Here is a 27,128-nt window from a genome sequence, read left to right as displayed (position 1 = left end):
CAATTACTGTGTTTGCCACAGATTTATATTATCTTATTTTAACTTGGCCCTCATCAATGTAGAACAGTCCATTTTTTCTTTCTTGGTAGACCATCCTACTCTCTGCAGTGACTGTTCCAAACTTTCTTATTTGTCCTCAAGCCCCCTAAACATAGCCACTTCTACCATTTCAGATGACCTTTCCTCTCACTTTTTCAAGAATTTTGAGGTCATGAGGCCCTGCATATCTCCTACTCTTATACCTCAAAATCTCTCTTTTTTTACTCCACACTCAGAGAAAGAAGGTCAATATCTCTACTTCTACCTTAAGTCTCATCCCCTCTTCTATCATAAGGAGATTTTCCCATAAAATATTTCACCTCTCTTATCTTCAACCTCTGTGTCTATTGACTCCCTTCCCCCTGCCTATAAACATTTCTAGGTTTCTTCCATTCTAAAAAACTAAAATGGACAAAGAAAAAACTGTTTTCATTTACTTCCACAAACTTCTCAAACCACTCTATATTTCCTCTTCCTTTCACTGCCAAATTCAGAACCATCTACATTCATAGACTTCAGAGAGCCTCAACACCCAATGACTTCCGAGTCCTTTGAAATCTGACTTCCAGCCTTTTATCAGTCAACTGAAACTGCTCTCTGGGGAGTGGAGCCAAGATGGTAGAGTAGAAAGATGTACATACTCTAGCTCTTCCCCCACAGCCCATAACAAATTCTAGAGCAGCAGACACCACAGAATAACAGAGTAAAAGAGATTTCCAGCCAAAGGTAACCTGGAAGCCCAACGGGAAAGGTCTGTCACACTGGACGTGGAGTGGAGCCCAGCCTCAACTGTGTGGCACTGGGAGGAAAAGAAACAGAATAGACCTTGGGGTTGGAATCCCCAGCAGCAGTAGAGGTTCCCAGACCACTCGACCCACAACTGCCAAATAAAGCTTCAAAGGTCAGTGAGAGGACTTTTCCAACGGGGCAAGAAGGGAGAAGGGTCCACCTGTAGCCCCAGCCCCAGGCAGCAGCGAAGGCAGTGGTGGCAGCAGTAGTAGTGTCCATTTGAGGAGCCCTCCACCTAAAGCACTTGGGGGAATTGAACAGCTGAATTTCAGCCCTGAGGATGGTCGTGGGGTGAGGAAGTATGCTGGGCTGATGTGGCAGAGCTGGAGGTGGCTTTGGAGAAGGAATTCTACTACACGCAGATCCTGGGCAGAAAAGTTTTTGGTTTCTCCCAGACCAGTGTGCAGGCCAGGAGAGAAGTGAACTCTTCTCCCTTGATTGTGCCACCTTGGAGGAACTGAGAACTTTCATATCCCCAGAGTATACCCTCCTCTTGACAAAGCTACTCAAAAGTCAAGTAACTGATGGGAAAAATGCCCAAAAAGGGGGGGAAAAGACTGTAGAAGGTTACTTTCTTGGTGAATAGGTATTTTCTTCCATCTTTTTTGATGAGGAAGAACACATTTTCAGAGGAATTCAAGGCTTCTGCATCCAGTACCTCCAGAATAAATATGACATGGGCTCAGTCCATGGAAGAGTTTGAAAAGTGAGTCAATAGCTTGCTAAAAGAGGCTCAAAAAATGCTGAAGAAAATAACACCTTTAAAAATAGACTAACTCAATTGGAAAAAGAGGTCCAAAAAGCCAATGAGGAGAAGAATGCTTTAAAAAGCAGAATCAGCCAAATGAGAAAAGAGGTTCAAAAGGTCACTGAAGAAAACAGTTCTTTAAAAATGAGAATGGAGCAGATGGAAGCTAATGACTTTATGAGAAACTAAGAAATTACAAAACAAAATCAAAAGAATAAAAAAAAATAGAAGATAATGTGAAATATCTTAGTGGAAAAACAAGTGACCTGGAAAATAGATCTAAGAGAGACAATTTAAAAATTATGGGGCTACCTGAAAGCCATCATCAAAAAAAAAAGAGCCTAGACATCACCTTTCATGAAATCATAAAGGAAAACTGCTCTGATATTTTGGAACCAGAGGGCAAAATAAATATTGAAAGAATCCACCAATCACCTCCTGAAAGAGACCTGAAAAGAGAAACTCCTAGGAATATTGTAGCCAAATTTCAAAGTTCCCAGGTCAAGGAGAAAATATTGCAAGCAGTCAGAAAGAAACAATTTGAGTACTGTAGAAATACAATCAGGATATCACAGGATCTGGCAGTTTCTACATTAAGGGATCAAAGGACTTGGAATACAATATTCCAGAAGTCAAAGGAACTGGAATTAAAACTAGAATCACCTACCCAGCAAAACTGAGTATAATACTTCAGGGGAAGAAATGGTCATTCAATTATATAGAGGACTTTCAAGCATTCTTGATGAAAAGACCAGAACTGAATATAAATTTGACTTTCAAACACAAGAATCAAGAGAACTATGAGAAGGTAAATAGGAAAGAGAAATCATAAACGACTTTCTAAAGTTGAACTGTTTAAATTCCTACATGGAAAGATAATATTTGTAACCCTTGAGACTTTTCTTGGTATTTGGGTAGCTGCAGGGATTATACACACATACTCACACACACACACACACACACACACACACACAGAGAGAGAGAGCACAGGTTCAGTTGAATAAGAAGGGATGATATCTAAAAAAATAAAATTATGGAGTGAGAGAGGAATATATTGGGAGGAGAAAGGCAGAAATGGAATGGGGCAAATTATCACTCATAAAAGAGGTAAGAAAAATCTTTTTCAATGGAGGAGATAAGTGAGGAGGTGAGAGGGAAAAAGTGAAGCTTACTCTCTTCACATTTGGCTTAAGGAGGGAATAACATGCTCACTCAATTTGGTATGAAAATCTATCTTACACCACAGGAGAGAAGGCGACAAGTGGGGTGAGGGGGATGATAGTTGTGGTCTTTTTTATGCTTTGCTTCATATACCTCTTCAATTTTCTATATGTTCTTACTAAAAGGCAAATATGCCAAGGCTACATATAATCTATATGCAAGACTATATTCATCCATAATCCAGTCATTGGACACAAGTTGTTTCCAGCCTTTTATTGTTACAAATAAAACCACTGGGAATATTTTGGGGGTTGGACATAATAGAAGACATAAAACAGAGTTGGACATAATAGAAACAACTGAGCATCAACAAAAATAGCATCCTTAGGGTAATAATAACAACGATAGCTGACACTTTTACTTCTGAAATTAGGAAATTAACATGTTATAATGCATACCTCTTGTTTTATTTTGCTTTATTTCTTTTAAAAAACAAACAAGTCGTTCTACCAGCAGTGCAATAGCATGCTGGTTTTTCCACAGGTTAAATGGTTTAATCTTATCATTTTAATTGTCTTTACTCATTTAATGGGTATAAGGTGTTTCAGATTTTCTTTCATTTAAATTTCTCCAATTGCAAGAGATCTGACAAAGCTCATGCTATTCTTGTTCAAAAGCTAGAGAGACATGGCTTAGATGGTGGGATATGTGATCAGGGAGACTTTGAACTTCTTACAAGATGCAAAGAGTAGTAAATAAAGGTTCTCTATCAGTCTGGAAGGAAGTCTCCATTGGAACAGCTTGACCCTAAGGCTATTTAACCATTTTATGAATGACTTAGATGACATGCCTAACAAATTTTCAGATTACACAGAGTGGAAAGGGTAGCTAACATTGCATGGCAGTTAGGACTCAAAAGCATCTCTTCACTGCAAGGCTCAAAGGTCATCCACCTTTCTCAAGGCATCCCCAAACCCATATTGGGATGCCAACTCTTACTGAGATTATTACAGCAACCTCCTAACTGCATTCTTCCCTTTTAATCTTGATTCTCCACAATAAATTCTTCAAATAGTTCCCAAAATAAACTTCCTAAAGTGCAAATCTGACCATATCTCTCTCCTGCTGAAGAACTCTCAGGGGCTCCCTATTGTCTATAGGATAGAATTCAATCTCTTCAACTTGGTATTTGAAACTCTTTATAACACAGCTCCAGTGTGTGTTTACGTATTTCATTTACATTCCCCCATTACCCAGTTCTGGGTCATAGATCCAAGGCAGACTGATGAGGAAACCTGGACCTCAGGATAGCTTTCCCAGATAGGAGGCCCTGAGCAGTGCACCACAAAAGAAGCAGGTTCAGAAGTCAATAACCAGGACAGGAATCCCAGATCCAAGAAGAGCCTATAGTTCTGTCACTGAACCAGTAGAACTTCCCAACTGACTGATAGTGACTGAGTCCAGTCACCATCTACTGTTGCTCAGACACAGGTCAGGAATGTGCAGTACTCAGACTCAGACTCTGAATGTGCAGAGCACCAAGCACATATGTAGTTGTCAATATTAACATTTGCTGGAGTCAGAGAAGAAGTGACTTATTATTTTTGCTCATTATTTTCCCTCTTTCCCAAGATAGTTTCTCTAAAAAAGAATGGAGACAGGCATAAGATTTACTAGAGTTCATGAATTCTGATTGGTTGCTAATCTTGGCAAGTTTCATTATATATTTGAGAACACCCAATACTGTTTGCTAAATAAAGATGACTTGCCTAAAGTTACAAAGAAACCATTGGCAAAGCTCACTATAACCTAGGTCTCTCAGCACTTTCTCCTTCCTTTGTAGCCTTCCAAGATGAGGGCTACTTTAAAATGTGGAATCACAATGGAATATCTCTGAGCAAAGATAACTAAGTGTGTATACGAAAGAGAAACAAGAGGAATGAAGGAGATAACAAGGGAAAGAAGTAAAACAGTTTGTTTTAAAAGTTTTCCAAAGTAGAAACTAGATTTTTAGACCTGAGTGAACAATACAAACAAATATTTGAATATTTGTGCTTTTTAACTAAAAATTGATTTTTGAAATATTTACAAATATTTAGATTTGTATATTTTCAGCTAAAGTAAAACTCAAGTGAATTCCATTATACCACCAAGCACTGATCCTTTAACACATCCTATAGGCTCCTACGTGCACTAGAAAATTATAATCACATTGAAATGTTCAAAACCACAGAGGTAGTATGAATAAATATGGTCAAAATAACAAACAAATGAGCAGATAAGAAGATTCTGGGATTGCACATTATTTCACTACTGCCTCATCCCCCAGGATATAGAGGTTACTCTGAGTTCTTGAAAGCTTTATCACTGGAGCACCATTTTTGGTTGGCCTATCGATCTGGGAAGGTTGTAAGTATCACATCTGTAAGAAGGATGATATTCCATTCCTGCAAAGACCAACCTTCCTATGTTCAGGGTTGGCCACAAGGTAAGACATTTCTACAGCAACTCATGAAAGAACCTGATAAGGCCCGTGAGAGTTGTGATCCTCATCACAAGAGAGCGTGTCTATAGAATCACACATTCTTCAAGAATTGAAATTAGTATTGAAAGACTTTAGAACTCTCATCAATGAAGCATCTATTGCTGATGTAAGGACTGATGATGAAGCATGACTCCATGCTCTCAACACCTCAGATTATTGTGACAGACTTCTTCTTGCCTTTTCGGCTTTCGGTTTTGCTCTTCTCCAATCAATTCATCAAATAATTCCAAAAATAAACTTCCTAACGTACACATCTGAACATCTCCCTCTCCTTTCAGGGCCTCCCCATTGTCTCTAATGCAGAATTCAACCTTTTCAAGTCGATATTAATGATAGAGCTTGAGGCTCCTTTTATGTATATATAATAAAACAAATATTTAAGACCAAGAACAATTAGTCAAAAGAACAGTAGCAAACTATTAACAATCACATGAAAGATGGTTCCAAGCAGTTAATTAGATAATGCAAACCAAAACTTACCTGACCTTTTGCCTTAGGTCAAACTGATGAGGACGACAGGAATCAAAATAGTATTGGAGTTATTAAAAAAAAAAAAATAGGCACACTACTACATCTTTGGTGGAGTGTGATTTTGTCTAAGCATCCTGAAAAACAATTTGGAATGGTATTAAGGAAATTATTAAAATGCCCATACCTTTTGTCCAGAGACCCCACTGCTAAGTCTGTAGTCCAAAGTGGTTAAAGACAGACGAAAAGGGAAATTCAATTTTAACTGACTACTGAATGCAGGAAAAGGGTCTGCATGGGAGCCTAGTTACCAAGATATGCATAAGAACTATATAAATACAACTACAAACCATTCTTTATAGAAATGTAGATATAAATAATTTTTAAAATATTAATTGCTCATGGATAGAATGAGGCAATATAATAAACATGGCAATACTACCTAAATTAATTTACTGATTTAATGACATAAAAATAAAGTTACCAAAGGATTACTTTGTAGAACTAGGAAAAATAATAATGAAATGAATATGGAAGAAAACAGGTCAAGAATCTCAGGAAAAATAATGGAAAAAAACTGAGAATCAAGAAGGCCTACAAGTAGTAGATCTCCAACTATACTACCGAGCATTAATTCTCAAAGCAGTTTGGTATTGGTTTATAAATAGAGAGATTGATAAGTAGAACAGATTAGGTACATAACATAAAGAAATGAATTAATCTACTAGCCTCATGTTAAGTAAACGTGAACACCCTGGCTAATAAACTCCTCTCTCATAGAAACTGCTGGGAAAATTGAAAAGTAATATGGAAAAAATTTGATTTAGATTAACATCTCATACTTTATGCCATGATATATTCCATTGGATAAGTAACTTAGACATTAAGATTTTATCATAAGCAAATTAAAGAAATGTAGGAGAAAATGCCTATTAGATATATAGATAGAGGGAAAGTTCATAACCAGACAAGTGATAGACCAAACAAAAGATGAAAATGGATAATTTTTAATTCCACAAATTAATTAATTAAATTGTTCATTTAAAATGTACACAAGCAGATCCCATAAAGCTAAGGTTAAAAGGGAACAGTTAATTGGGGAAAAGTCTTTACAATAAGTTTCTCTGCTGCAGATTTCATTTCCAAGATATATAAGGAACCAATTCAAACCTATTAGAAAAATAGTAATTCCTCAATTGATAAATGGTGTAAGGATATGAACAAGCAGGTCTCAAGGGAAGAAACTTAGGTTATTTATATCTATATATTAAAAATGCTACAAATTACAATTAATTAGAGAAATGTAAATTAAAGCAATTCTGAACTCCTACTTTATATTTATTAGAGTGGCAAAGATGACAGAATGGGAAAATAATAAATGCTGGATGAGTTGTGGGAAAACAGGCACATTGTTAATACATGTTGGTGGAGCTATGAATGACTATAACTATTCTGGAAAGCAATTTGCAATTATACATGGAAAGTTACTTAAGAGCACACACCCTTTGACCCATCTTAACTATTTCTAAAAAGAGAGAAAATGGTCTTTTGTGTATACAAAATATTTATCACAGCTCTTTTGTGGTGACAAAAAAAACTGGAAACTTATCAGATGCATACCAGTTAGGGAATGTTAGCAAAAACCATAGTATGCAATGGACATCGATTGTGCTGTTTGAAATGAGAAAACAGGTGATTTCAAAGATACATGTAAAGACTTGTATGCAGAGTTCATTAAGGAAAACCAGATTAATTTATAGTATAGCATCAATATATTAATAAAGTTTTTGAAGGCTTTTATAAAGTGATAAAAAATGAAGTAAACAGAATCAGAAGAAAATTTATGCATCAACATTGTAAAGGCAAATAACTTTCAAACCTATACAAATTAAGATCAAAGCAGTAATCATCCGTGATTCCAGAGGACCAGTGATGAAGCACAATCCACCTCTTTGTATAAGTTGATGTATTTAGAGTTCAGGAGACACATATCCCATCAGTGAGGGATTTTTTTTTTTTGCTTGACTATTCCTACCTGTTACATGGAATTTGTTTTCTTTATTTCCTAATTAGATGATGGTAGAAGAGAAAAAAGATTTCTGTTATAAAACTTTTTTAAAAGTAAAATAGTAGAATTATTAGAGTTGGAAGAAAGCATATTAATTAGCAATTCCAATTATCTGACCATGGAACTTAAACTTAATTGCTATTTTAATTGTCTCAATGGCCATTTAATGAAAAAATCCCATGCAGGTACCAAAAGAGAATTAAATAAAATTTTACTCTTTTTAAACATGTATTCCATTTGAATTCATATTTTTACTACTTAAAATTTCTGGGCTTTTCAAGCTTTTGAGGTAGGATTTAGAAGGAACCAAGAATATGAAGCAAGTAACAGAACTTCCATATAAGACAGAAAAATGCATTTTCTATTTCTTTCTACCAGCAACCACTCAAAAATATATTGAAAATAAGATACTAGGGCCAAGATGGCAAAGTAAAGTAAACAGTTTTTTCCAAACTCTTTCAACATTTCAACAAAATTTAAAAGTGTGTCAAATCAAATTTTAAGTGATATAATCATGAGAAAGTCATTTCTACAGCCCATGGCAACTTAGGAAGACAGAAAGAAAGGTCCGCAGACATTTGAGTGGGACCTCACCTGGAGTGTGGCACATCAGAAGTGACACCAATTGTGGACTTTGAAGGTGGTAGTAGCACCAAAAATGATACCAGGACTGCTTGGTACTGAGGGACAGCAAGAGGATTCTAGGCAGAAAAAGATTATGAATACTTGATCAGAAAGACATTATAGGGTACTCTTCTGCTAAAACAGGGCACAGAACCAGATGCCACTTGGCAATTCCATTGTCAATTACCCAGTTCAAGGGTGCAGTTTTAAGATAGAAAGTGCTTTGTATTGAAGTGCTTTGGTTGAAAGGAAACAGGAAACCTAATTGGGAATGGGTCATATTTCTAGGGTGAAACTTGTAGGCATGAGGGAGCAGGGGTTCCACTTGAGTAAGGATCACAGCAATGACCAGATCTCTCTCCCCTTATCACACTACCTTGGAAGCACCAAAAACTTATAAACCACCAGGCTGAACAACAGAAGCTCAAGCTAGTCATACCCTCCAAAGGATAACAGAGCCAAACTCTAACATAAAGTTCAAAGTCAAGAAATAGGCCGGAAAAACGAACAAAGAACAGAAAAAGAAATTGACCATAAAAAACTAGTGGAGATTGGGAAGTTTAAGACAAAAATGAGAAAATAAAAGGTTTTAAAAGTCAAATAAGAGAAGTATAGGAAAAGTTGTGAAAGGAAGTGAGAGTTGTGCAAGAAAATTACAAAAAGCAAATTAAAAGCTTGCGAAAAGAGGCACAAAATTACTGAAGAAAATTTAACTCCTTAAGATCAAACTGGGCCAATGGCAAGAGAGGTACAAAACCTCACGAAAGAAAAGAATTCCTTAAAAATTAGAATTGGGCAAGCAAATGCTAATGACTCCATGGGGCACCAAGAAAACCAGAAAACAAAATCAAATAGAAGAAAATGGGAAAATCAATTGACTTGGAAAACAGATCAAGGAGAGATAATTTAAGAATTATTAGACTGCCTGAAAGCCATGATAAAAAAAGAGCCTAGACATTATATTTGAAGAAATTATCAGGAAAACTGTCTAGATATTTGAGAACCAAAGGGCAAAATGGAAATTGAAAGAATCCAGTAGTTACTGCCTGAAAGAGATTCCCAAAATGAAAACTTCCAGAAATATTCTAGCCAAATCCCAGAGCTCCAAGGTCAAGGATTAAATATTTGTAGCAGCCAGAAATAAATTATTCAAATACTATGGTGTCAAAGTCAAGATCACACAAGATTTAGCAGCTTTCATCTTAAAGGAGTGGAAGGCATGGATATGGTATTCCAGAAGGCAAAGAAGCTAAAATTGCAACCAAGCACAGCCTATACAGGAAAACAAATCCTTCAGAGGGAAAAAACCAAGTATTTAATTAGAGAACTCCCAAATGATGAAAAGGACATAACTGAATAGACAGCTGGACAAACATAAGACTCAAGAGAAACATACAAAAGTAATCATGAGTGAAAAATCATAAAGAACTTAATAATGTTCAACTGTTTATATTCCCAAATAGTAAGATGATACATATAACCCCTAAGAACTTTATTATCATTAAGTCAGTTAGGAGTCTACTTAGAGGGTATGGATATGAGTCTATTATTTTGGGATTAGCTAAAAGACAAATGGAAGAGTAAGAAAGAGAAATGTAATGGGAAAGGAGAGAAGGGACGGAAAGAATGGCAGAAATTATCTCACATAAATGAAGTGTGCAAGGAAGAATTTTTACACTAAAGGGGAAAATAAGAGAGGTGCAGGCAATGCTTTAATTTTATTCTTATCTGAACTGATTCAAGGAGGGAAGAATATATGTACACATACATTTGGGTATAGAAATTCATCTTACTCAATAAGGAAGTAGGAGGAGAGGGAACTAACAGAAAGGGAAAGGACCATAAAAGGAAAGGTAGCTTAAGGGATACAATGGTCTAAAACAAAACAAACTTTTGAGGAGGGGACAAGGTAACAAGAGAAGGATAAATAGAACAGAATAGGAAAAAAGGAACATACACAATTAGTAATCCTAACTGTGAATGTGGATGGGATGAACTCATCCATAAAACAGAAGAGGATAGCAGAATAGATTAGAAACAGAAATTCAAAAATACATTGTTTAAAAGAGACACAGTCAAAGGAGAAAGACACATAGAAGATTATAAAATGAAGGACTAGTGCAGAATCTATTATCCTTTAGCAGAAGTAAATAAAGCAGAGGTAGCAATCATGATCTCAAAGCAAAAGCAAAAATAGACCTTATTAAAAGAGATAATCAGGGAGACTATGCTTTTCTAAAAGTTGTCATAGACAATGAAGCAATATTAATAACAATATGTTTACATTTATGTGCTGAATGGCATCCAGATTCTTAGAGGAGAAGTTAAATGAGTTATAGAAAGAAACAGACAGCAAAACTATCCTAGTGGGGGATCTCAATTTACCCATCCCAGAACTACATAAATCTAACAACAAAATAATAAAAAAAAAAAGTTAAGAAGATGAACAGATTTTTAGAAAAGTTAGATATGATAGGCCTTTGGAGAAGATTTAAAGGGAATAGAAAGGAGCATACCTATTTCTTAGTTGTATGTGACACTTTCACAAAAGTTGACCATGTATTAGGGCATAAAAGCCTCAAAAATGCAGAAAAGCAGAAATATTAAGTGCAGTCTTTTCAGATCATAGATTACATTGACTAAAGGACAGCACAGAATAAAAACCATGTTGAAACTAAATAACTGAATTCTTTAAAATGAGTGGATCAAAGAACAAATCATGGAGACCATTAATAATTTAGTTAAAGGTAATGATGACCATGAAAAGCATAACAAAATCCATGGGATGCCACCAAAGCAGTACTTAAGGAGAAATTTATATCTCTAAACATTTATATCAATAAAAGAAAGAAAGAGCAGACCGATCAATTGGTCTTAGAATTGAAAAATAGAAAAAGAACAATTCAAAAATCCCCAATTAAACAAAAAACTTCTGAGAATCAAAGAAGAGATCAAAAAATTCAAAACTTAAAAATTGAACTAATAAATAAAACCAGGAGTTGGTTTGATGAAAAAAATCAATAAAACAAATATATCATTGGTTAATTTGATTTAAAAAAAAGAATTACCAATATCAAAAATGAAAAGATTTAATGAGCAACAAATGAAAATATAATTAATTAAGTTATTAGGACCTATTTTGCCTAATTATATGCAAATGATATTGACATGCTAAATGAAATGGAGAATATTTACAAATATATAAATTGCCCAGATTAACAGAAAAGGAAAACAGAACACTTACATAATCCTATCTTTGGAGAAAAAAAAGAAATTGAGAAAGCCATAAATGAGCTACCTAAGGAAAACATGGATTTACAAGTGAGTTTACCAAACATTTAAAGAACAATTCATTCAAATACTATATAACTATTTGAAAAATTAGCCAAGAAGGAATCCTACCCATTTCCTTCCATGACGCAAATATAGTTTGGATACCTAAACGAAGGAGAAAAAAAACAGAGAAAGAAAGCTATTGACCAACTTCCCTAATGAATGTTGATGTAAAAATTTTAAATAAAACACTAGCAAGGAGATTACAGCAATATATCACAAAGAACATACACTATGACAAGGTTGGATTTATACAAGGAATATAGTGTTGGTTCAATATTGAGAAAACTATAAGCATAACCGACCATATCAATAACAACAAAAAAATCGTATGACTATCAATAGATGCAGGAAAAGCTTTTGACAAAATATAACACCTATTCCTATTCAAAATATTAGAAAGTATAGGAATAAATAGAGCTTTTAAAATTGATAAATAGCATCTAATTTAAAGAATCAAAAGCAAGTATCTGTAATATGGATAAACTAGATTTCCAGTAAAGTCAGGGGTGAAGCAAAGATGTCTATTATCACCATTATTATTCAATATTTACTGGAGATGCTAACTGTAACAATGAGATGAGAAAAAGAAATTAAAGGAAAAAGAATAGGCAGTGAGGAAACAAAACTATCATGTCTTGCAGATGATATCATGATATTTAGTGAATCTTAGATAATCAACTAAAAAAAGTAGTCAAAAATTAAAAACTTTAATAAAGCTGCAGGATAAGAAATAAATCCACACAAATCAGCATTTCTGTATATCTCTAAAGAACTTAGCAGGAAATGATAAAAAGACAAATTCCCTTAAAATAACTGCAGACAGCATAAAATACTTGGTAATCGGAATTTCATGAACACAGTTCAAAACACTTTTCACACACATAAAGACAGATCTAAACAGAAATATTCATGGCTTATGGGTAGGCCAAGCCAACACAATAAAAATGACAACACTACCTAAATTAATTTACTTATTTGGTTCTATACTAGCGAAACTATCAAGAAATTATTTTATAGAGCTAGGAAAAAGTAATAACAGAATTCATCTGGAGGAACAAAAGGTAAAGATTATCAAGGAAATCAATTTTTTTCAAGTGAAAAAAAATGGCCTAGCAATACCAGATCTCAAACTATACTGCAAGGCAACTATCATCAAACAATTTGATACTAGATATGAAATAAAGTGGTTGAGCAATGGAACAGACTAGGTACATAAAACAAGAAAGCAAATGACTACAGTAATCTAGTGCTTGATAAACCCAAATCTCCAAATCACTGGAGCAAAAACTTATTTGACAGAAACTGTCAGGAAAAATGGAAAACAGTTTGGCAGAAATTAGGCATAGACCAACATTTGACATTTATACCAAGATAAACTCAAAAATGAGTGCATTATTTAGATATAAAGAGTGTTATCATAAGCAAATTAAGGGAGCATAGAATAGTTTACCTGTCAGATGTATAGATAAGGAAAAAAATTCATGATCAAACAAGATAGAAAGAATTATGGGAAACAAAGAGGATAATTTTGATTACATTAAATTTAAAAGCTTTGCATAAACAAATGTTTATTTGTACAATTAAAATTTGAGGGAAAGCAGGAACTTAGGAAGGGAAGAGGAATTTTATCACAAGTTTCTCTGATAAAGGTCTCATTTTCTCAGATATGTTGAAAACTGAACCAACTTTGTAAAAATAAGAACCATTCCCCAATTGATAACTGGTCAAAGGATACAAACAGGCAGTTTTCAGAAGAAATGAAAGCTGTCAATAGTCATATAAAAATACTCTAAATCACTAATAATTAGAGAAATGTAAATTAAGACAACTCTGAAATACTACTTCATACACATCTGATTGACTAACAAGGCAAAAAAGGGAAATGACAAATACTGGATGGCATGTACAAAAATAGGTAGAGCTGTAAACTGGCCTATTTTAGAAAACAATTTGGAACTAGGCCCAAAGGTCTATAAAATTTGACCCTGTAATATTGCTACTAGTTTTGTACCCCAAAAACATGAAAGGAAAAGGACTCATATGTACTAAAATATTTGTAGCAGTTCTTTTTGTAGTGGCATAGAATTGGAAACTGAATTGATACCATCAGTTGGAGAATGGATGAATAAGTTGTAATATATGGTTGTGATGGAATGCTATTGTGGGGTAAGAAATGATTAAAGGGATGATTTCAGATAAACCTGGGAAGACTTATACAAATTGATGTAAAGTGAAGTGAGCAGAACTGAGATGTACGTATTAACAGCAATATTGTAATGATAATCAGCTGTGAATGACTTGGCCACTATAATCAATACAGAGATATGTAGCAAAGTGCACAAAATTTGCACTTGATGATGGGTTTGGTTTTTCTTTTTGGCAGACCTGAATCAAAGTTGGAAATCACCCTTTTAGATACCTAGTGTAGTAAAGAAAATTTACTAAGCAGTCTCTTATTTCTTATTAATATATAAACCATGGACAGAAACTTGATTTCAGCTAAGCTGAAGATTTGACCAATGTGACTAACATCAACGTCATTTCCAGCATGCTTTTGTTCTTATTTTTTCATAATTAGTTCCCTAGAATATCAGTGCATAATGGTGTGAATATAATGATCTTCTTAAACTTCCATAATGTTCCAAATTAACATCAGACTTCTGTAAAACACGGTTGTCCTTTTTGTCATTTGCTTTAAAATGGGAACAGATGCTTCTGCTGCTGCTCACAAAATACATTTTCTCTTATTACTGACAAGTGGATAATATCATTATTGGCAGGAAAGTAATGATAGAAGATGGGAATTTGATTATATTTCAGCCTTACTGATTATTTCCTAAAAATAAAATTTTTGTCAACTTTCAAAAGGTGTGAACATTCTTCACATTGACCAATTCTGTTCCTTCCTCACCATTCTCATGCCCTTCTATTTTTGCCTATGATATTAAACTAAGAGAGCATATACACTTGTCAGCATTCATTTCCCCATCATCTACCAATGACTATAAAATAAGCACAGCACTCAGAAAACTAGGAGAAATAGAGCTTACTAAATTTTTAAAAATCCAATGTGTGACTTTTTCTAGCCCACAACTGATTTATTCTGTGCCATGTGCCTGTATCCTGCAATGTGTGCAAAGAATCAATTCTATTCCACATGAGTTTATATTATATTTGGAAACAAGAGAGAATAGAACGACAGTTCTCTTTTTAAAAGGAAAAGATTTCTTATGATTTAGAATTGTAAGAGACCCTCTACTAGAGACCATCTGTTCTAGTCTCTTAATTTTACAGGCAAGAAGACAAACCAGCCCAAAGGGATGAAGAGCTATTCAAAAGTTAACACAGGTAATACTTAGGTGAGGCAGTGGATAGAGCACTGAACAAGGAATGAGGAAGAATCATCTTCCTGATTTCAAATCTGGCCTCAGATCCTTACTAGCTGTGACCCTGGGCAAGTCACTTAACTCTGTTTGCCTCTATTTCCTCATCTGTAAAATGAGCTGGAGAAGGAAATGGTAACCATTGCAGTAACCTGGCCAAGACCTCTGGCCCAAATGGGGTCACCAAGAGTCAGAAATGACTGAAAAATGACTGAAAAATAGCCTTATCACAAGTGACAAATGCAGGTCTCCAGACCAGGTTCTTTATGTTAAATCCAGAGTTCTTACCATTAAACCATGATGATGGATGAAGAGCAAATGGGAATTCATATCATAGATTAAATGCTTTTTACAAATAATTCACTAAACGAAATAGCTGTAATGTGTTTTGGCCACAATGACAGGAATTTTAGGCAAGAAGTATAAACATAGAGACATTTGTACAGATTTTTAACATGAATTAAATAATTGAAAAAAGAAATATATGTGGTATATTCTGGATTTTTCTGTCCCAGGAAACAAGTGTTTAGTTTTGTAAACACTAACATGGGTGGATATTTGTCTTTGTTTTGTAGGCAATATGAAACTGTTGTTCCACTGGAAGACTCTATTGTGACAGAGGTCACAGCAACTCTGCAAGAGTGGGCTAGTCTCTGGAAGCAACTCTATGTGGTAAGTACATAGTGAGAAGCAAGAATCTTGGGATAGGATCCATTCTTGGTAAAGCAATAGGTAATGGCCTATAACGTTTCGAATTATAATTGTGTCCATTAAAAGCCACCTTGTGGCTTTTGGTATCCTAGCAATCTTTCAATACTGAACCAGAAATAGTTCATGAGTAATGCACAATCATTTAGGGATGCCTTGGAAAATTGTTTGCTATGAACTGAGGATTTTTACACAAACAAATCACATTAATTGTTTCTTGTAGCATCTTCCTTAACATTACTGTGAAGAATTTTGCCAGTGGGCTAGTAAGAAAGAGCTGCAGTGCCCCAGAAATTTAACTCCATGGGGCAACAATACATTTTTTTTTCTTTAAATTTATTTATTCAAGTTTTCAACATTCATTTCCAAAAAATTTTTGGGTTCCAAATTTTCTCCCCACTTCTCCCCTACCCACACCCCAAAACACCAAACATTCTAATTACCCCTATCACCAATCTGCCCTCCCTTCTAACATCCCTCCCTTCCCTTATCCCCATCTTCTCTTTTGTCCTGTAGGGCCAGATAAATTTCTATACCCCATTACCTGTATTTCTTATTTCCTAGTTGCAAGAACAACACTCAACAGTTGTTCCTAAAACTTTGAGTTCCAATTTCTCTTCATCCCTCCCTCCCCACCTGTTCCCTTTGGGAAGGCAAGCAATTCAATATAGGCCATATCTGTGAAGTTTTGCAAATGACTTCCATGATAGTCATGTTGTGTAAGACTAACTATATTTCCCTCCATCCTATCCTGCCCCCCATTTATTCTATTCTCTCTTTTGATCCTCTCTCCCCGAGAGTGTTGACTTCTAATTGTTCCCTCCTCCCATTGCCCTCCCTTCCCTCATCCCCCCCCACCCTGCTTATCCCCTTCTCCCCCACTTTCCTGTATTGTAAGATAGGTTTTCATACCAAAATGAGTGTGCATTTTATTCCTTCCTTTAGTCAAATGTGATGAGAGTAAGTTTCATGTTTTTTCTCTCACCTCGCTACTTTGTCCCTCCTCTGAAAAGTCATTTACTTACCTCTTTTATGAGAGATAATTTGCCCCATTCCATTTCTCCCTTTCTCCTCCCAATATATTTCTCTCTCACCACTTAATTTCATTTTTTTAAAGATATGATCCCATCCTATTCTATTCACCCTGTGCTCTCTGTCTATGTGTGTGTGTATGAGTGTGTGCGTGCGTGTGTGTGTGTGTGTGTGTGTGTGTGTGTGTAATCCCACCAACTACCCAGATACTGAAAAAAGTTTCAAGAGTTACAAACACTGTCTTTCCATGTAGGAATGTAAATAGTTCAACTTTAGTAAGTCCCTTATGATTTCTCTTTACTGTTTACCTTTTCATGCTTCTCTTCATTCTTGTGTTTGAAAGTCAAATTTTCTTTTCAGCTCTGGTCTTTTCATCAAGAATTCTTGAAAGTCCTCTATTTCATTGAAAGACCATTTTTTCCCTGAAGTACTATACTCAGTTTTGCTGGTTAGGTGATTCTTGGTTTTAGTCCTAGTTCCTTTGACTTCTGGAATATCATATTCCATGCCCTTCAGTCCCTTAATGTAGAAGCTGCTAGATCTTATGTTATCCTGATTGTATTTCCACAATACTTGAATTGTTTCTTTCTAGCTACTTGCAGTATTTTCTCCTTGACCTGGGAACTCTGGAATTTGGCCAAAATGTTCCTAGGAGTTGCTCTTTTAGGATCTCTTTCAGGAGGCAATCAGTGAATTCTTTCAATATTTATTTTGCCCCCTGGTTCTAGAATCCTTGATAATTTTATGAAAGATGATATCTAGGCTGTTTTTTTGATCATGGCTTTCAGGTAGTCCCATAATTCTTAAATTGTCTCTCCTGGATCTATTTTCCAGGTCAGTTGTTTTTCCAATGAGATATTTCACATTATCTTCCATTTTTTCATTCTTTTGGTTGTTTTGTGATTTCTTGGTTTCTCATAAAGTCATTAGCCTCCATCTGTTCCATTCTAATTTTGAAAGAACTATTTTCTTCAGTGAGCTTTTGAGCCTCCTTTTCCATTTGGCTAATTCTACTTTTTAAAGCAGTCTTCTCCTCTTTGGCTTTTTGAACCTCTTTTGCCAATTGAGTTAGCCTATTTTTCAACCTATTTCAACCTATTTTCTTCAGCATTTTTTTAGGTCTCCTTTAGCAAGGTGTTGACCTGCTTTTCATGCTTTTCTTGCATCTCTCTCATTTCTATTCCCAGTTTTTCCTCCATCTCTCTAACTTGATTTTCAAAATCCTTTTTGAGCTCTTCAATGGCCTGAGACCACTGAATATTTATTTTGAATGTTTGGGATACAGAAGCCTTGACTTTTATGTCTTTCCCTGATCGTAAGCATTGTTCTTCCTCATCCAAAAGGATGGGAGAAGATATCTGTTCACCAAGAAAGTAACCTTCTATAGTGTTATTTTTTTTCCCTTCTTTGGTCATTTTCCCAACCAGTTACTTGACTTTTGGGTCCTTTGTCAAGAGTAGGGTATATTCTGGGAATCTGTAATATCTCAGTTCCTCCAAGGTGGCATAATCCAGCGTGTACACTGATCTGGAAGCAGGGAGATTTTTGTGTCCAGAATCTTAGCAGTTATCTCTCCACAGCCACCTGGCCTCCAGTTCCACCAAGTCAGTGCTGGGGGCTGATTTTCAGATAAGATGGATGGTCAGGGCCGCCATTCAGTGTGAGACAAAGACCAGCTCCCACAGGGCCTCCACACAGGGCTGAGGCAAGACTCAGCTCCTCAGTGCCCCCAGGGTTTTTTACGATCCAACAATGTATGCAGGCTGATGTAGAGGCTGCTGTGAGAACTGCTGCAGCCTGCCAGATGTGGCCTCTGCAGCCACTGCCTGAGGCCAGAGCTATGAGAAGGTCCTTCTCCCTTCCTGGCCAACTGAAAAACCCCATCACTGACCTTTGGTGCCTGTGGTTTGAGGGATCTGATGACCCGCAGCTGCCACTGGAGATTCCGCCCCTGAGGTGTCCTCCTCCCAGAGTCTCTCCACATGGCCAAAGCTGGGCTGGGTTCCGTACTCTGCTCCACATCCAGTGCAACTGGCATTTCCCGTGGGCCTTTCAGATCTCCCTGGGCTGGAAATCTCCTCCACTCTGTTGTTCTCCACTTCTGCTACTTCAAAATTTGTTGAGAGTCCCTCTTTACAGGTGTTTTATGGGCTGTGTGGGGAGACCCTGCATATGTGTGTCTTTCTACTCTGCCATCTTTGCAACAATGCATTTTGATGGAATAACTATCAATCAATGCTTTCTTTAAAATTCACTTCTCTGTGTAGATAATACCAAATGCTTCCTTGTGTTAGCTGCAGAACTCTCTTTAATGCGCTTGAAATAGTAAGAGTTGACACTTAGGTAATACTTCATACATTACTTCTTGTGATCAATCAGTAAGCTATTTGTTAAGTGCTTACCATTTGCCAGGCACTGGGTTAGGTTTGATTCTTTAGAACAGTCCTATGAGGCCAGGAGTGTAGGTGTTAACCCCACTCACTCTTCCAACTTGTGCCAATTGATAGGTCTCCAGAGAGCTACTAATGATGCTTCACCCAGGAGTAACCCTAGTGGGCCAGGTTGAATTTTCTAGGATTATGCTAGGACCAGCCTATCTAGGACCCTCCCACTGCTGTACTTCCAGTTCAGTTTCACTCAGTAACCTCAATTTTTAAAGAAAAATTATTTACAAAGAGAAGACAACAAAACATCATCCTAAAAACCTGGGGAACGCTGTCCCACAGATACACACAGGGTCCCTGGGATAATGTGCATAGAGGTATTGAGGCATATGTGTAGAGAACCTATGTGGCAAAGAGGTACCTCACAATTCCTGGTTACTGAAAGTTTTCTCCCCTCATTGAGTTCTCACAAGGTTCCCATCAGCTGTATCTCTGCTAGGATATGAGAGCTAGTTCCTCTACTAACACTTTGGTCTGCCATGAGGCTGACTTTCCTCAGGTGACTGTAACTCCTGGCTCTATTTGTTTCCTCCTACTTGTCCAGGCTTCTCCGATCTTGATGGTACTCATTTTTCACTATTCATCCAGACTCTTCAACAATGTGGTTATTGGAGATGGGGGGAGGAGAGAAAGAAGTTCTCCTCACTCCCAAAAGTGGTTCCTTCTCAGGGGCTGGGCTCCACCTCTCAAACTGGGACCTCCAATTCATAAATCTCCAATCTAGAAAACAAGGATTCACTGCTCGACTGAACTTATTGCTGGGCTAACTGCTATCTTATTATACACTGGTTCAATGGATGTGATTAATCCTATCAGCCAATCACATTTCTTTCTTTCTTGCCTCATTCAATGAGGTTCTCATTTCATCGTGATCACAGGGCATAAACCATCCTGCTTAGATACATAAAACTTCGTATCTGCTGATTAAATTGGAGTATCTGGGCTTTCTGTGATTACACCAATTAAGGTGCTGATAGAACTTCCATGGCCATCATCCTCATTTTACAAATATGAAACAGAGGCTCAGAGAAGTTGTGATATAGACATAGTAAGCATCAGGGACTGTATACAAACTCAAGTACATCTGATTCATACTCTTTCCACTAAACCTAGCTGCCTTATCCACTGAATTTCAGCACAAAACTTTCCCTGAAGCTATACTTAATAGGTTTGAATGTTTTTAATACTTAAATCTTCCTATTATTTGTTCAAGGTAAAATATTTATTTACTTCTAAAGATATCATTGGGGGACATAAATTATTCTTCAGAATATAATTTCAAAAAATGACTGTCAAATGGAAGCAACTAGGTTAAGAAATCTAAATTATTAACTAAAAATATAAAAACTAGTCTAATCCATCTATGAAAGGAGTTATAAAAAGTGAGGAAGAGAGTGATAATTTTTTGCATATTCTTTAAAAATAGATGAAGCTAGAATACAGACCTGAAAAGAAAAGAAACAAGAATCTTTTCATGAGAAACAGTTGATCTCAGCATTATAGTATCAAGGAATGCCAACTGAACTGTGCCAGTGGTATCTTCAGCGCTACTTAACTTAAAAGATCATGAATACTTTTCTTACTATATCTCAAATGTTACAGATCTAGGGTCACACTTTCAAGATCACTCTCACCACATTAAATGCCCACAAAGGGATTATTCTTTCTTCAGAGAAGTGGCCACTTATATGGAGCTCTATATATTTAGAGACACAGGAACACTGATCCAACTTATTTATGGATAATATTCAGTTTCTCTTTAAATTGAGCTTTGAAATTCGCTTCAGTTTAAAACTTTAAGTGCCTGTCTTCCTTTAAGCACAGGTCTGACAGTGTCATCCCCCTCCCCAAAAACTCCGGTGGCTCCCTATCTCCTGCAGAATCAAATATAAAAGCCTCAGTGTGAATTTCAGAGTCCTTCATAACGTGCCCCTCTCTTACCTCTCCAGTTTTCTTACAGCTTACTGTGTTCTCAACCCCCTTAAATCCCAACACACTCCAGTCCTAGCTAAAGTTTGAATTCAATGGGAAGCTTTTCCCACTCCTTCTTAGTTCTAGTGCCTGTCGATTATTTCCATTTATCATATATGTAATATGTGCATACATATGCATACATGTACATATCTGTTGTATGTACAAAGTTGTTTGTATGTTGTTTCCTCCATTACATTGTAAGCTCTTCAAGAGCAGGGACTTCCTTGTACCTTTGTTGCTGTCCCTGGTGCTGATGCACATAGCAGGTGCTTGGAAAATGTTTACTGACTGACTGACAACTGTGTAACAGGACAGTGCTATGAAAATTAAAGTGTCTTTGTGTGGTGGTTTAGCAACAAAAAGGCTGGCATCTAGTACACTTGAAAAAGTTGAAATAAAAGTAAATGAGAGATTCAAAATTCACAGCCATCTGTTTTCATTTTATGTATATTATAAAAATCTTTTAAGTAGAGTACATTATATTTTTTAGGTCTTCATATTAAATAAATGGATATATACTATTATATTATGCCAATTTGGTTGGAAAAAATCACATAATGTTGAAGAAGTACAAAAAATATATTCTGTTACTCCAGATGTCTTTAGTAAGATTGTCCTTCTCTACTTTAAAATTACTCTAATTCCAAATATGAGACATGCATTAAACATAAGGCAAACTTTTCTTCAAAGTGGTCCATAAGTACCAGGTTATTTTACTCGCATTTTGTTGGACTTTTTGCGGAGAGGGAGTTGAGGGTATTGGTAGAACATTGTGGGCCACTGTTTTATTATACCTTTAGCTCAAAAATACTAGCTTTTGAAATGTGGCTGTTTTGTTGATAAACACTCAAAAGATTTATTACTAGCCTATGTAGTCCAAAGCATCTATACCAAGTAGGTTTAAAAGATCTCATCAGCTTTGGGTTTGTTTGCATTGTGCCAACCCACTAATCCCTTCTTTTCTTAACCATGCCCACCCTATCTACTCTTCCCCAGCTAATTACACTAATTGAAAGTGTCTGCTTCCAATAAATGTTTTCAGAGTTCTTCCAGAAACACACATTCATATGAAAAAATAATAACAGAGGAAGAGTCAAGGATCTGACCTGGATTTAACATTTTACTGAATATACAAAGCTTCCTGTAGCCCCAGCTCCAACGAATCCAGAGGACCCTTACATTTGACCCCATGACTTCCAAATCACTTCTGCAAAGAAAAAATCAAACTCTATGGAAAATGCAAGAATATATAACAAAACTACTAATCACTAAATCTCAACCAGTAGCACCAATCTTCCCGCACTTTCTGGGGCCCTATGCCAGATCAGCTTCCTCAGCAATCTGTATACACATTCTCTAATTACTTGTCCCTCTTCTGTCACCGCCACCCAATTTAGACCACAAGATTGCATTTTCTGGGATATATTTATAAGGAAAAAAGAGAATATGCAAATTCAGGAATAATACCCCAGAGTAAAGTAACTGTAAGTGCTTTAGTATAAAGAATACTCCCTAGGTACTGAGATGGTAATTCAATCGTCTAAAGTAATCTATTTTGCTAGAGTTCCCCAGTCTTGCTTTGTTCCTTCTGGTTCCTTCTTAGCCTAGACCATCTTCTCTCATATCCTGCTTGAAAATATCATCTTTCATTTCAAAGCAGTTCCCACTTCCAAGTCTCAGTTAGAATTAGCCTACCTAGGTATACTAGTCTGTGCATTTGGGGTTAAGACTCATAGACAAGCAGGAAGTCCTGGTTGCCTGGCAAGTTGTGAGTCTTCCACTTACATTCTCATGTAATCTTTGAGCTAACTTCTATTCTCTAGCCAAAATAATCCAAGAGAAGTAAACATAGCAGTGTTCCTTTTGCCTCAAAAAATCAGAATAATTCTGCACCACAAAGTATACTGCATTTGGAGTCAGAGGACCTGTGTTTGAATCCTGATTTCTCCACTTTCCACCTGTGTGACATTGATCAGCTCTCTCTGTGCCTCAGTTTCTCAATCTATAAATTAAGGGGATTGGACTAGTTAACCACCATCCCTTCCAATTGTAAATATAGGATTCTATCAGCCCAACATACATTACTCTCAGTGCTCACAAAAGCTAATGCTCTTCCTTAGGATTATTTCTTTATAATTCCCTTGTGCTTTATAATTCCCTTTATAATTTCTTTTAGGCTTCTTTGTATTTCTTATAGGTAATTCACATGGCTAGTAAAAATAACAGTAGAGCAGCTAGGTAGCTAGGTAGCACAGCAGATAGATCACTGGGTTTAGAATCAGGAAGATTCACCTTCTGGAGTTCAAATCCAGCCTCAGACACTTACTTTGTGACCCTGGGCAAGTCATTTAATCTTGTTTGCCTCAGTTTCCTCATCTGGAAAATGAGCTAGAGAAGACAATGGCAAACCACTCCAGTATCCTTGCCAAGAAAATTCCAAATGGATTCACTGAGCGTTGGACACAACTGAAGCGATTCAACAACAAAATAAACTGTGTTGGAGCGCTGCTCTGACCGTCCTTAGAGGGCATAAATAGCGCTGTGGAACAATTATGAAAAGGGTTTTTTTAATTTCCTAATAAATCCTTTTAGATATGATGGACTTGCCTTGTACTACTGCAAGCCATATGACCACCCTCTTTCAGTTTCTTTGCAGGACCATCATCTTTGTTCTGCCCCCTATGGATTAGGGTCCCCTTAAACTCTGTCTTGGGATCTCTGTTCTTCTCTCCACATTTAACCTTGGGGTCTCATCAGCTCTAGTGTATTACAGGTAACTCCCAAATCTGTATTTCCAGTCACATAATGATACTTATCTTTCTATCTCCATACCTGTCACCACCTGCTAGATATCTCCATCTGGATGTTCCATAATCACCTCAAACTCAACATGTCCAAAATAGAACTCATTATTAACCTCCCTACACTGGCTACTATCTCTTCCTTTCCCCATCTTCCCCTTTCACCATCCCTGTGAATCAGTTCAACTCGACACTGTCATCTTCTCTCAAGTCCCTCCTCTTTTATTCCATATAAGATTTTTCCCTTCCAGCTCAGCCTTAGCTTACTCTCGCCATCTGCCACCTTCACTCCTACTCACATCACTGAGCTGTGCTGACTGGTTACACTCTATGTTTACAATCCATAATCTCTCCTGATCCCTCCCAGGCAATCTTTCTACACCTCTTTAATCAGTTCACTATCCCATTCACTACAGTGGCTCTTCCAAACCTTGTCATACCTTCTTAAGCCTCCCCCAGTGTCCCCTTTCTCTGTCTTTTTAGCTAAGAACCTTGCCTCAAATTTCGCTAAAAAATGAAGGCCATTCATAGAGATCTGCCTCTTTTCCCGTTATACATCTCACATTGTACAGATGCCTTAATGCTACTGTCTCCTTCTTCACCCATTTCACATGAAGATGTAACCTTTCTTCTTGCAAAGACAAACCTCTTTACACATACAAATGACTCCACTCCACCCTGTCTTCTTCAGCAGATTGTTCTATGATCCCTACTCTCTCAATAATATTCGGTCATTCTCTGTCTACTGGCTATTTCCCTGCTACATGCTCGTGTTTCCTGCACCCTGAAAAAATCCTCACTCGATCCCTCCATCCCTGCCAGATGCCATCCTATATTACTTTTTGCTTTTGTGGCTAAGCTCTTCAAGAAAGTTATCTACAATAGCTTTTCCTCTCTACAATAACATTCTTTCCTCTCTCTCTCTTCTTAATTCTTTGCTGTCTGGCTCCCAACCTCATCATTTAACTGAAACTGCTCTCTCCAGAATTTCCAATGATCTCTGAATTCCTCTTCTCATTCCTCAGCCTTCTTCACCTCTTTGCAGTTTTTGACACTGCGGATCACCTTCTTCTCTTTGGTGTCTACTTTCTAGGTTTTTGTGGCACCGCTCTCTCCTCATTCTCACTCTCCACCCTCAGACCACACTTTGTCTCTTTGGGTGACTCTTTACCTAGTCAGGGGTGTAGAACCTGCAGCCTTGAGTCCACCTGTGGGCCTCTATGTCCTCAAGTGTGGCTCTTCTATCAAAAAGGTCCACAGGTGGCCTCAAGGCTGCAGGTTCCCCACCCCTGAGTCCTAGGTCATGCCTACTAACTTTGGGCACTTTTCCAGGCCCTATTCACAGCCCCCTTCTGCCTCTATACTGATTAACTTGGAGATCTCATTAGCTCTTCCAGTTTCATTTATTGTCTCTACATAGGTGACTCTCATATCTACTTGTCCAGCTGCCTTCTCTTCTGATTCCAATATTGCCTCTCCAGCTACTTTTTAGACATCTCAAAGTGTGTGTTCGTCCTTCGTTGCCATCAGAGAAGTGATGACATGACTCGCACTTGACTTTGTTTTGAGTAAGGGAGGGCTATGCAGGTCACCAGCTTCACTTTCTCCTCCAGAGCCATCTGAATCCAGTGACCTGATATTCCTCAGGAAGACTGGAGATGTCCCAGGATGCACTGGGAGACCTTGGGCCCTTTAGACCAAGGTCTTTGCAGGTACTCACTTAGGGTGAGGCAATGCCCATTCATTGAATAGGCCTGTTCAGGAGGTAGCCAGGGCATGGCCCCTTTAATGAGGTCAAGGAAAAGAAAGACATCAGGCTGGGTGAGAAACAGCAACACTTACTGTTGATAATCACTGTAAACTAGGAGGGTCCAGAGGAGCCCTGAGGTGGGAGCCCCTTGGAGTCCCAGTTTCAGAGTATAGTAAGTTTAAGGTTTTGGGAGAGGACAAGGGAGAGGAGAGGCTAGGGTGGGATATTATAATAAAAGCACTTTGAAACTCATAATGCGCTGTATAAAAGTGAGTCCTCATTATTAATTCGTTCAGCACAAATTTTTTAAGTAACTGTAAACCAGAGCACTGTGATAGGTGCTAGAGAGATCAGGGATGGTTCATAATATTATTAAATTTGCAGCCTACTAGGGAAGTTAAGGGAAGGACAACTTGGTTGCACAGTAGATAGAGGACCAGGCCTGGCATTAGGAAGACTCATCTTCCTGGATTCGATCTGACCTCAGATACTTACTGACTGTGTGACCCTGGGCAAGTCACTTAATCTTGTTTGCCTCAGGTTCCTCATCCATAAAATGGGCCAGAGAAGGAAATGGTAAACTACTCCAGTATCTTTGCCAAGAAAACCTCAAATAGAGTCATAATGTGTCAGACATCACTGTAAAACAAGAACAGGGGAGTTAAGACATAAGGACAGATAGTAACATAAATCCACTGGGAAGTTGTAAAACAACATGGTGTACGAGGCCCAAAGGCAGGGGCATAGGGCAACTTGTTGTGGACTCAGGTGATCTTGGAAAACTCTTGGAGAAGGTGGCATTTGGGTTGAGTTTTAAATGATATGTAGGAAGTGAATAGATGAAGAGAAGGTGGGAAGATGTTCCAGATATGAAAGATGGCATGCAACAGGATATGTTTCCAGGGCCAGAATCAACTCATTGAGCTAGAGCAGAGTGAGCGTGGATGGGCATGATGTGCAACTGGAAAAGGAAAGTAGCTCAGAACGACCACAAAGTGCTTTACATGTATTATCTCATCTGATCTTCACAACAACCCTCTGAGGTAGGTGCTATTATATCTACATTTTAGAGATGAGGAAATTGAGGCTAAAATTACTTATTTGTTCATGGTTGCATAGCTAATAAATACCAGAGGTCTTCCAGACTTCCAGCACTTTATTCAGCTTATCCAATGGATGTATGAATTTGGAAGTCAGTTTTATAGAAAAAATAATTGAATCAGTGGGAATGAGCGATATGCTTGTATATCTGTTCTGA

General features: G+C 37.1%; 1 protein-coding gene across 1 annotated transcript in view; it reads left to right on the top strand.

Annotated features, from left to right (window-relative positions):
- The window catches only part of DOCK3 (dedicator of cytokinesis 3), a 409,824-nt gene that overhangs the window by 90,397 nt on the left and 292,299 nt on the right, over positions 1–27,128 (top strand). The window contains exon 5 of the mRNA XM_072612190.1: positions 15,737–15,833. Coding sequence (XP_072468291.1) covers positions 15,737–15,833 — 97 coding nt within the window. The remainder of the gene's footprint in view (positions 1–15,736; positions 15,834–27,128) is intronic.

This window comes from Notamacropus eugenii, chromosome 1, assembly GCF_028372415.1.
Source record: "Notamacropus eugenii isolate mMacEug1 chromosome 1, mMacEug1.pri_v2, whole genome shotgun sequence".
Classification (NCBI taxonomy): Eukaryota; Metazoa; Chordata; class Mammalia; order Diprotodontia; family Macropodidae; genus Notamacropus; species Notamacropus eugenii.
The sequence above is the reverse complement of the archived record's forward strand: the minus strand, read 5'-3'. Positions and strand labels throughout refer to the sequence as shown.